Source organism: Podarcis bocagei (assembly GCF_964188305.1).
Source record: "Podarcis bocagei genome assembly, chromosome: 1".
NCBI lineage: Eukaryota > Metazoa > Chordata > Lepidosauria > Squamata > Lacertidae > Podarcis > Podarcis bocagei.
This window is the reverse complement of record NC_138125.1, coordinates 132,061,156-132,073,166: the sequence shown is the minus strand read 5'-3', so window position 1 is coordinate 132,073,166 and position 12,011 is coordinate 132,061,156. Positions and strand designations below refer to the sequence as shown.

General features: G+C 40.3%; 1 protein-coding gene across 5 annotated transcripts in view; it reads left to right on the top strand.

The window, feature by feature from the left end:
* RAPH1 (Ras association (RalGDS/AF-6) and pleckstrin homology domains 1) overlaps window positions 1-12,011 on the top strand; it is an 80,405-nt gene that overhangs the window by 50,313 nt on the left and 18,081 nt on the right. For 3 of the 5 annotated variants that reach the window (XM_081196234.1, XM_081196232.1, XM_081196236.1), the window contains 3 exons: window positions 2,127-2,201; window positions 10,793-10,870; window positions 11,538-11,697. In XM_081196234.1, coding sequence (XP_081052360.1) covers window positions 2,127-2,201; window positions 10,793-10,870; window positions 11,538-11,697 — 313 coding nt within the window. The remainder of the gene's footprint in view (window positions 1-2,126; window positions 2,202-10,792; window positions 10,871-11,537; window positions 11,698-12,011) is intronic. The other 2 variants (XM_081196235.1, XM_081196233.1) reach the window with 1 other exon arrangement.

Below are 12,011 nucleotides of genomic sequence, written 5' to 3'. Positions count from 1 at the left end.
CTTGACACCAAGCCACAACCCAGTTTAATATGAGCTATACACAGCACAAAACAAGCTGGCTTCAATGATTTCTGGCTTGCTTAGGCTAACATAGTTGACCACAATTACTGGTAGAAATAATACTGCAAGCTGTGATTTTAAGTAGAAGTGAATCCTTCTAAATGCCTCCCATCTACGTATGCAGGCTAAACATCCAAAACTCATTTGTCATGCACATTGCACTAAGCTATGGTTTTGTAAAGGTAAAGGGACCCCTGACCATTAGGTCCAGTCGTGACCGACTAGGGTTGCGGCGCTCATCTCGCTTTATTGGCCGAGGGAGCCGGCGTTTGTCCTCAGACAGGTCATGTGGCCAACATGACTAAGCCACTTCTGGCGAACCAGAGCCGCTCACGGAAATGCCGTTTACCTTCCCGCCTATTTATCTAATTGCACTTTGTGCTTTTGAACTGCTAGGTTGGCAGGAGCAGGGACCGAACAACAGGAGCTCACCCCATTGCGGGGATTCGAACCGCCGACCTTCTGATCGGCAAGTCCTAGGCTCTGTGGTTTAACCCACAGCGCCACCCGCATGTGGTTTGTAAAAACAACTATTGCCACTCTTACGTTGTTTTTCTCCTCATTTCTCTGTCCTTCCTCCCCTCTTGCAATGCTGTAGCTGAATAGGACCCAGAAACCTAGCGCTAATTGCAGTGGTCTGTGCAGGTGCCAGATACCCTCACCCTTTTCTTGGTGAGGATGGGACTGTCTTGTTCTAGCCATTCCATGGGTGGATCTACACAGAGGGAGGGGGGACACGCTATAAATAAGTCAGAAATTAGATCGTTATAACAAATAAACAAAAAACTTTGGAAAAGCACATATAAAAATTTCCTTCCCTCTAGCACCATCTGGTGTTGCATGTGTATAGCGCATTCAAATCGTTGTTTCTTTCCTAATGTAGCTGAGTCTCAGGTTTCTAGAAGAGCACAGAACACCAGAACTCACTCTATCCAAAACTTAACATAGTTAAGAAACCAAATGAAGCCAGAGGTGGTGATATGATTAACAATAGCAAAATCAGAGACTGCACATGATTGAAAAATCATCCTCAAAGTCCTGCAGTGAATATTATGATTTTAAACAGTTGTAAGACACCTTGAATGGTGCATGGTCACTAGAAGAGTGAGTTAGAATTTTAAATAAAATAGACTTTAGCCTTTGCTCTGTTCTATGAATCAAAATAGCTTGACTAGGTTTATGAAACAGATTTATTTTGTGTGCTCAAACCTCATCTAGGCTTAGCTCAGTGTGTGCCCAGCAGCTACAGATAAGGTTTACATAACAACCACCTAAATCTGTGGTTTAACTGCACTGACAAAAAACTGCAGCTATGATGGGATCAAAGGCTTGTGAGGATGAACCCTGTGTATCTATTGCATTCAGTCACCTTTTACAGAAGAGGAACATCTCACAATTGGTTCTAGGTGAATCCTACCATACAGCAGGGACAACCCAAGGACTTGGAAGAGGTTTCCATAATAGTGTGTCATAATAAAGGTGAAAACAGTCAAAACTGGGTGGCGCCTGTAGTCCATTACCACAAAAGTCATTGCTACTGATCTGTCCTTTCTTTAATAAACCTTTGAACGACCAAAGTGTTTTCATGGCTTGCTTTGTTGTAATGCGCCAGTCAGCTGAGAAGTTTGGTATGTTGAGAAGCACCTGGCAAATGTGTGAAAATGTGTCGCTTTTATATTATTATTAAGCAGCTTTGAATGCGAGAGGAAGTTTTCAGCCTGTATTAATATTCTTAATTGGTCGAACAGGATAACTGATATCAAGAAGTAGTCTACTTGCGTAATAGTTAATTCTGTAATACTTTTGTAGAATTGCTAACAAGTAGGGCACGCAAAATGAGAATTGGCCACGGATTAAAAAAAGGAGTTTTGCAAACATGCAAAAAGTATATATCCTGATCACTCACTTGCCTATTTGCCGCTTAAAATACACCTGGAACTATTATTGAAGTGCTTCTGATGTAAAGAGGAAAAGTTGCACCTGTCTGCTGCTAATCATACACTATAAAATTACTGTACTGACTTTCTTTTTGACTTATTCTTTCTTTCTTTTCTTTTCTGCACAAGCATTCCTATTTGGACAGGGAAACCTCCCTTCTTCTGAGAAACATTGCAGGAAAGCCTTCTCATTTGCTGACCAAGGTGATACTACTATTTCCCACCTGCATGTGACCATTTCCTGGTAGATAGAATGGCATTCATAAAATGGCATTCCTGGTTGATGTTTGTGTGTGTGAATTTGGACTTTGCTTCCAGTAGCTTGTGGTGGTTGGGAGAATGACTTTTCCTCTGGTTGGAGCAGAGGCACTTCATTTTAAAATACCTCTGGATGAGGAAGGCCGGAATTATTCAGATGTCCTTTCCTAAAATCAGTCTATTACAAACTAAGATATTTCAGAGGAAGCACTCAGAGCAGTAGGGCATGTTAAGATGCTCATTGTCCATGTTGCCAAAAATCAGTTGAAATTGAAAATTTAAGAAAACATCAAAAATATCAAATTCATGTTGTGCCACAATAAAGAACCTGTTTACTTTTGATTTCTCTCTCTCCATAATAACCTTGGAAAGAGCATTTCTAGTAGCTGACCTCGTCATATTCGATGGGTTCCCCGAAATTTACAACCTGCACTATTTCCATCCTCAGAATAAAATTACTGAAATTAGTACATTTCAGTATAAACTGTTTGCTCCAGTTATGTGCGTCTTTCTAAACCCAGTTTTTGAATCTTTCAAAAATAAAATTATTTTTTTTTGGCAGTGTGGCAAATTAAAGTTTAAAAGGCAGGGAACATGACTGAGAGCCACAAGGTAGGAAGTGAACCCAGGCGTCACCCCCTAAATTTGTTTTCTATCATTAGCTCTTCATTCGTCTTCTGAAAACCGAATTCACAATTGCAGCAGAAAATTGTTTCTTAATTAAAGCCATAAATATACTGTAAACCTCCCTGTGGATAACTCAATCAGTAGAGCATGAAACTCTAAATCTCTGGGTTGTTGGGTTCAAGCCCCATGTTGGGCAAAAGACTGGTTGGACTAGATGACCATGGTTGTGCCTTCCAACTCTACAGTTCTGTGATTCTGTGATCCTTGGATGAAGGGTGGTATATCAATTTAATAAATAATAATAAACCAGATACAGATAAGTAGCCGTGTTGGTCTGCCATAGTCAAAATAAAAAAATTCCTTCCAGTAGCACCTTAAAGACCAACTAAGTTAGTTCTTGGTATGAGCTTTCGTGTGCATGCACACTTCTTCGTATCTGAAGAAGTGTGCATGCACACGAAAGCACATACCAAGAACTAACTTAGTTGGTCTTTAAGGTGCTACTGGAAGGAATAAACCAGATGTTATCCAGATTCCATACAAAACTTGTATGTTGAAACTTGTATGGCACATAACCTTCAACTACTGTAGGTTCCTAACAATTGGTTTAAGAAAATGCACATAAGGCACTGTCATGCTTCTAACCCATTTCCCCATTCTTCATTTCTTTTGTAAATTATTATTACAGTAGAAAACCATAATTCCTCAGCTGTTCCTGATTCCTATTTATCAACAGGTGAAGGCTGCTTATGGAAGCATGATTAAAATCAATTAAGCAGCAACACTATAAATAAAATCATGATTGATTAGATGAAAAACATTTTATTTTAATTATTCTAGAGCAGCCTTTGCCAACCTTGAGTCTACAGATGTTGTCTGGCTACAACCCAACTCATCCTTGACCATTGGCCAAGCTAGCTGAGGATGTAATTGTTTGTAATCCAACAGCATATAGGAACCTACGACTTGGGAAAGCTGCTCTAGAGAGAAAATGGCACCACTTTGCTCTTTGAGGGAAAGTTTTTGATAGGATGCTAGTGATTACTGTTGGTGATTACATAAAGTTTTGTCGATACTTGCTAGAAAGATAGAAAAACTAAAATTGTAGGGAGATTTAGTAATGAATTTGCAAAGTGACATACTCAAAATAATTTGAAGCAACTGGGAAAAAAGACAAACTCAACATCTGTGCTGCTTCTTTGATGCTTTCAAATTGAAGGACCTAGTTCAGATGTCATGGGAAACCATAATTTCCTGCCACGTGAACAAGCCATAGCCTAACACACTCTTCTCTTCTCTTGACTTGTCTTTCACAGGAGCAGGAAGTTGGCAGCTTCTGTTCCCATTTTAAAAATAAAGACAGTTCTCTGTGACATCCCAACTGTGCTTCGCAAGAACCAGTTGGGATGAAACTTCCCCATTTTCAGATCTCTTTCCCATTCTCATTATCCGTAGTTTAAACAAATTGCAGTTCCCTGCATTTGGACAAGAAACTATAGTTGGCTGAAAAACAGGAAGTGAAAGTTTTCAGTGTTCTCCTGGCACTCAAAAGGAAGAGGCTTGCTGTATCTTTATTTACAAATGAGAAAACCATGATTTCTCACTGTTTCTGGAAACAGGCCAAAATGAGCTTGCAACTTGTTGCAAATTAGCATTGCAAATTAGCACAGAAAACCAAGAAGTGGAAACCACAAATCTATAAATTTTGCTTATGTTTGATATACTCTCTGTGATGGAGACATTTGATCTTGCTGGCTAGATGGCAGTTCCAGCAAGGTGGTTTAATCAGTTCTGGTTAGATATGCTATCATCTTACCACAATAGGCAAGAGGTTGGCTGTGATATTCTACAAGACCTGCAGCTCCCAAATAGCCTTAGAGGTACAGCACCACATAAGACCATGTTACAGTAATCTATTCTAGAGGGCACAAAAAGCATGAATGATCCATTCCTAACAGGAGACTCAACTAATGTAGAGTTGCTACTCCTGATCATGGCCGCTGCCTGTTTTAAGGAGACTCTTTAGACTGCTCAGAAGCTGATCCACTTCACCAGAGCGCCTGGCTTCCCCATCAACATTAGCCACCTTCTTAAAATTTAGCTTTTGCTTGCAAACAAGCTATAAATAACATTAGCATTCTTGACAATGTATTACTGCTTATTCGCACCACCCTTCCAAATTCAGTCTCTGTTTTTTCTGCTGTTTGCAATCGCAATTTCAATGTGTAACTAAAGCCAAATTTGTTTGGAATATATTAACCGTAGGGTGATGAATGATAAGTATTGACGAAATAGTCTTAAAATCTGATGTGTTAATGCTTTATAGTGGAACGAATAGTTTTTCCTGGAATAATGAAAACTGCCCTGGTATATCAACAGATTTAGTACAACATCCTAGGCTAGCTTAGATGTCCAGAATTGGCCGCATAGTTAGTGGATCAGTAAGATAATACTCTTCTCTGCAATGACGAATTAAATACCATTACCGCAATTAGCAAAGATCATTAGCGCACTGTCGCTTTGTAGCAAATTGAACTAGCAGTCCAGAACAAAAGTCATTTTCTGCTACTTCACAATCTCTGGTTTAGAAATCTTTCTTTTTTTAGCCCATGCAACTTAAGTAGTGGCACAGTTTAAAACTGTGTTTTAACAAAACATTTCAATGCTTGTTCTTGCATGCCTATGGAGTAAGAAAAAAGAAAGCTCAATGAAAATGTTGATTCACTAAGCTGCTAGTTTGCTGTGGAAGCCTCCTATGTTTAAGAAGCATTTTCTCTTTTGAATATATGCCTAGAAGCAACTATTTATGGCATCTATTTTAACAATGTTGTAAATCGAACTATTATTTTTTAAAAACATTACCTTCAAGTGATGGAGTTTTATGTCCTGTGTTTTCTGAGTTGGTTAAATAATACAGTCGTAACTGGCTACCTGTAACCATGCACCCCTAAAGAGTTGGATCTGTTTCAAGAGAAAATACTGTGTAGTATCATCTAAGAGGAAAGTTTGGAGCAGCAGAATAGAAGTTAACAGTCCATTGTAGAATTAATAGCTTTGTATTGAATATCAGATCTTTTGAATTATCAGCCATTTATAGTTAATGGGCAGTATCCAAAGAACGGCGTAAAGCAGAGCTTTCCAGACTGTGTGTCACGACATGTTAATGTGTCAGTTGCACTGTGTAGGTATGTCACGCGAATGCTCCCTGTGCTCCTCCCAGGGGTGGAAAGGGGTTTGTTTAACCTCCGGTTTGCTAGTAAAACTGAATTACTGTGTCATGAAATGATGCATGTCTTTTAAAAGTGTGTCACCGACATGCAAAGTTTGGAAAGCTCTGCTAGGAGCTTCTGCTAGGCCAGTAGAAGTTTTTATTTTTTATTTTATTTTGAAGTGCTGGTTCCCTGGACCAGATTAGTCAGCCAAGTTCCCTCTAAATGTTGGAATGCATCTCCCATCCTCCCTGAGTATTGTCCATGCCTGCTTGGATTGATGAGAGTTGGGATCCAGCAACACATGAGGGGCTCTCTGCGGGCTACCCTTGCCTACAATCACAGACTGGTTGTGAACCTCCCCTAAGCTTCACAAGCAGTTTTGGTAGATGAGAAATGAGGCTCAATTCGTGGAACAGATTTCATAGTTGCTTTGATTTTGGCACTGTTTAGCACAAGCCGTGCTAATAAAAGAACTTGGAAAGCATCCCTGCATAAGTAGTAATTAGACATATATTTACATTGTTCCTTCTTGCATCTCAGTGCCTAAGAAATAACTTGGCCAAAGGATAAAAGAGACATTTGGACATATTTTGGCATCTTTAGCAAGTTTTGGTTTACTAAACTGCAAGCACAGTTCTGGAGTTGGAAGTTTTTTCTTAGCTTAGTTAGGGGAGAATACTGCAAAACAGGGTGCTTTTTAATAGGGGTGTTCATGGATCCCATTCTTGGGCTTTCATGTATACAGTCATACCTCGGGTTAAAGACGCTTCAGGTTGAGCGTTTTCAGGTTGCATCCCGCAGCAACCCGGAAGTAACGGAACAGGTTACTTCTGGGTTTCGCCGCATGAGCAGACGCGGCAAATCACGACCCGCAGACGCGGGTTGCGTTCTTCTCAGGTTGCGAACGGGGCTCCGGAACGGATCCCATTCGCAACCAGAGGTACCACTGTATCTGCATTTAAAAAAAAAAATCCAATGTGTTTGAATTGCTCTGTGGTCTCTGGACTTCAAACTGTCATGCAAGTTTGAAGCCACTCTGAAATGATGAAATGAAGCTTTCCTGTTTTCTGTTCACTATGAAGGGGGATCTAAAACTGCCAGCAGAGTTCTGAAGATTTCTGGGTTACAGTGGTGCCTCGCAAGACGAAAAGAATCCGTTCTGTGAGTCTCTTCGTCTAGCGATTTTTTCGTCTTGCGAAGCAAGCCCATTGACAGATTAGCGGATTAGTGCTATTAGCGGCTTTTAGCAGCTTAGCGGATAAGCGGCTTAGAAAAGGGGGGGGAGGGGGAAAAACCCGCAGGAACTCGCAAGACATTTTTGTCTTGCGAAGCAAGCCCATAGGAGATTCGTTTTGCGAAGCACCTCCAAAACGGAAAACTCTTTCGTCTAGCGAGTTTTCCGTCTTGCGAGGCATTCGTCTTGCGGGGCACCACTGTATTGTTCTTCGTTAAGGCAGAGCAATGTACATTTGAACCTTAAAAAGTTTTTTATTTTTAAAAAATTCTTCCACTACTGTGCTTTAACATTTTAAATAAATAATAATAATAATCAGAGATCTTCAGCACTCTACTGACTTGGACAGCCTCGCTTCTTGAAAAGCTAGGTGAACACTCATATATAGAAAAACATAGAGCTAAAAGGGACAGAAGAGTATGCAAGCCACAGAGTAACTTGAGGCATTGTGGAGGCCCTGATCTGACTGGGGCGGGTGTGCTATTTGGCCTGCATACTTGTTAGTGATAATGCTTACACTTTGGTTTTACTTCTACAGCACCTTCTTTCAACACACTTTCCATCTTTCTAAACCGTGAAATACATTTCACTGGCCCTAGTAAGCACAAAGCAAGTTTATTGATTTATATTAAAACTGTATCCTACCCTTCCTCCACAAGGAGCCCAGGGCATAAATTAATTGTATTAACTGAATACAGTTTAAAATAAAATAAAGCATAATTTGAAACAGTTTAAAACAATAAAATAGAATTTGTTTAAAAACCCGACAACAATTTTAAAGAAATTTATGTCTTCAAAAATTTGACAGTATAATTTCCCCCCAAAGATCATCTGAAGTGCGGCATGAAGAATTGGAATTTATCCAGATTTAAGAGGCGGTTCAGCATGTGACTTGCTTTCATCCTACCCACCATGTTAATTGACGTGGAGACTTATTTTAGGCAAAAAGCCAGAAGTCATGCCAGCATGTGGGTCCCAAAAGAGGAGTGGTCGCACCAATTTTTGTATCTTCTCTTTCTCAAATAACGGCAGAGCCCACCAGTCCTGTTATATGCCACCCACTGTCGATTCGTTTTTAAGGTGCTTGCCATTCTCTGACTTGTGGGTTGTGCTCAGTGCTGTAAACCAGTTGGGAGGCAGTTTTTGTGTGTGGCATAGCTTGCTGGTTGCTAAATGCCGTGTTAACTTTTCTTGTAGCAACTCATTATAGGATTCAGTAAATTGTCTCAAGATGGAAGGCTTGGTTTTCTTTAATTGCAACCGTTCTTAAAAAATATTGCTCATTGAATGAACTGGGAGATAAAGACTTGACCCTTCAGCTGGAGCTCTCCTTATTTGACACTTTCGCCAGCTGTCAGCTGGGCTCCTCAAATCATTTAGCAGACGTGTAGCTGCCTTTTCGAAAGCACAGTTTGGTCTGCTTGTGCAGGTCAGGTGTGCGTACATTTCTACATATGCTGCAAATCGTACAGTGGGCTATAATTCTTATTTGCTAAGAAAAAGTTGCTGCCTGGTCCACCTCATTTCAAGTTTTGCGTGCCTCCTGGCACTCAGCATAGAATTTGAGCCTCCCTCTCTTTCAATTTAAGGCTCCAGGACTGAACTTTCCAATAAGTCCCTTCTCTCAGCAAGCTTTGCATTTGCCGCAGGTGTGTTTTAGTACATATTTTGAGAGGCGGCTTATGGGACTCTTTTTAATAGAAATCGGAAAATAAGCATAAGCTTTTTATAAGTTCTCTCTGTCTTGCCAATGCTGCCAACCTTTCATAATTAAGTTGCTAACCTTCAACATTTGCTTCCATTTATAGCCTTGTCTTTTTCTGTGTAAAGACGCTGGTCCTTCTAATGGCTTTTTGCTTGTGTTATTAGTAGACAGAAGCAAAGGAGACATGCAAAAGTAGGCCAGTCTAATCTAACCATAACAGTCTCTTGAAATAGTTACTGGTTATAAGCTATAACTTGTCACATGCAAGAGCCAATCTAACTGGGTTTGACTTCCTAGATAGGACGGCCAATAGCTATATAGTTTGAGACCAAATGAAACATGACCCTACAACCAATGTGAAACCGTGGGTATTTAAGTGAGTTAAGGGAGGACTACAGTTGTTCCCTAGGGTGGCGCTGTGGGTTAAGCCGCAAAGCCTAGGGCTTGCAGATCAGAAGGTCGGCGGTTCAAATCCCCGCGATGAGGTGAGCTCCCGTTACTCGGTCCCTGTTCCTGCCCACCTAGCAGTTCAAAAGCACGTCAGAGTGCAAGTAGGTACCACTCTGGTGGGAAGGTAAACGGCGTTTCCGTGTGCTGCTCTGGTTTGCCAGAAGCGGCTTAGTCATGCTGGCCACATGACCCGGAAACTGTACGCCGGCTCCCTCGGCCAATAAAGCAAGATGAGTGCCGCAACCCCAGAGTCGGCACAACTGGACCTAATGGTCAGGGGTCCCTTTACCTTTACCTACAGTTGTTCCTGGGTGTTTAAATCACCCCATCACCCCCCAAAAGGCAACAACATTTAGATGCTTGCAAGAGTTATACTTCAAAAGTTCCACTCCAGTTTTACTTTTCAAGCTGCAGGAAACCATCTAAGGAAGGTCCTTAAACCAGCTTAATAACCTTCTTTGTGTCATGCTTAAGTGGCTATTCAGATAACGTTTCAGGCCTCATTTATTATTGCTGTTATCATCTTACTTGTTACTTTCATTGAAGATGGTTGTAATGCTGGTGAACCAAGGCCGTTGCTGTTAGCAGCTGTTGCCTTTTTCACCGCTCTTTGTAGAACAGACTGAAAATGATGGTGCTGAATGTAGCTACATGTGACTAGGAGAAAATCCATATATAGAAGAGCTTTCTCGGGAGGATGAAATGCGCAGCACAAATGCCACTGTGTAGAAAAATGTGCAGCTGCTTAGGTCAGGTGAAACTAACGTGAATGGCGCATGTCTTTTTATCAAGAAGGGAATGGTGAATTTGTGTTGGTGGTATCTTTCACAGTAGAGAAAAGTAATTTTGAAGCAGGAAAACTCTTAGTAGGATTCCATGTTCTTTATATGTGGATGGAAGAACCATTAAATAACTTGTAGCTGGGTATTGTTGGAGGGTGTTGCAATAGTAAGAATAGGATAATAAGCATAAAGAATAATGAAAATACCATGTAAGAAAAATGGTGATTTAAGGAAATGAGTAGTTTGCTTTAAGCGGTTCTACTAGAGCAGGCATAGGCAAACTCAGCCCTCCAGATGTTTTGGGACTACAACTCCCATCATCCCTAGCTAACAGGACCAGTGGTCAGGGATGATGGGAATTATAGTCTCAAAACATCTGAAGGGCTGAGTTTGCCTATGCCTGTACTAGACGCTATCATACTGTTTTAGTTGAGTGATTGTTGCCTCTGGGTAATCAGTATTCAAAAGTTTTTCAGTGGTTTAAGCTTTGCTTAGTGTTGGTTAAACAAACTTTTCTTCTCCCACAGGAGGAACAGGCTGCTAAGCTAAAGGCTGAAAAGATCAGGGTTGCTTTAGAGAAGATTAAAGAAGCACAAGTTAAAAAGGTAAACTATTGTTCTTGCATTATCCAAAGTCAGTCTTAATATATTGTGGAGGTCTGTTTTGAAATATTTGTTCCCTGTTGAGGAATGCATACATATGGCATAAATATTTTCCCCGTGGTTGTATTCACATCGTGTATTTTTCTAGCATGGTATTCTCATCTGGTAGTGTTGTTTGCATTTGTATCACATCATAGTTGATTAGTTCTCAAATTCTGAATAGTGTAAAGGGGAGTCCCTAAAGATCTCTTAAATTTTAACACATTTTGCAACCAAGTACCATGGTAGTATGTCTACAATATGAAAACTAAATAGGCGCAAGCTAGCTTATTATCTTGTTTTACTGAGAGATAACAGTAATGAAATGCATGTAATTTCATGAATTTTTGACTTGGCGCCTTTCTTAGTTTGCAGTTACTTAACGTGCTCTTGAATTCCACTGAAATCAACAGGAGAATTGGTGTTATTCACAGAATAGCAACTTATTAAGCCAAAAATGTTGGCTAGTTGCAAGGTTAATTCAGATTGCCATTTTATAGCCTTTTAAAGCAAATTGATAACAACATAGGACTAATTAGAAAAACGTCAACATGAACATGTTAGCATTTACTTTTCTGTTTTCAACTTCTGTCTGGCTGATTTAACTCTGTCTCCTTCTGTCTACATACAGCTTGTCATTAGAGTCCACATGTCAGATGACAGCTCCAAAACAATGATGGTAGATGAACGACAGACAGTAAGACAAGTGCTGGACAACTTGATGGACAAGTCCCACTGTGGTTTTAGCTTAGACTGGTCTTTGGTAGAAACCATCTCAGAATTACAAATGGGTTAGTAAAGCTTGAAATACAGCTTCTTCCTGTCTCTTGCTCCGAGCGGATGCAGAATTTTACCGATACGTGGTCCTGTTTTAGAATTCTTTGCTAACTTGCTCTGTATTCACAATCTCAGGTACTTGAGTTTTCAGTTTCCAAACTATGTGTTACAACGCCTCAGGGATCTAAGACTTTTAGTGAAGGGCCTGACGTTGTACTTTTTGTGATCTCTTAGTAAAAACCTATGGAATTACTGGATGCGCTTAATGTGGCTATTACTCATAATTGCATGTGGAAAATACTATGGCAAAGAAGTCAAGTAAACAAAC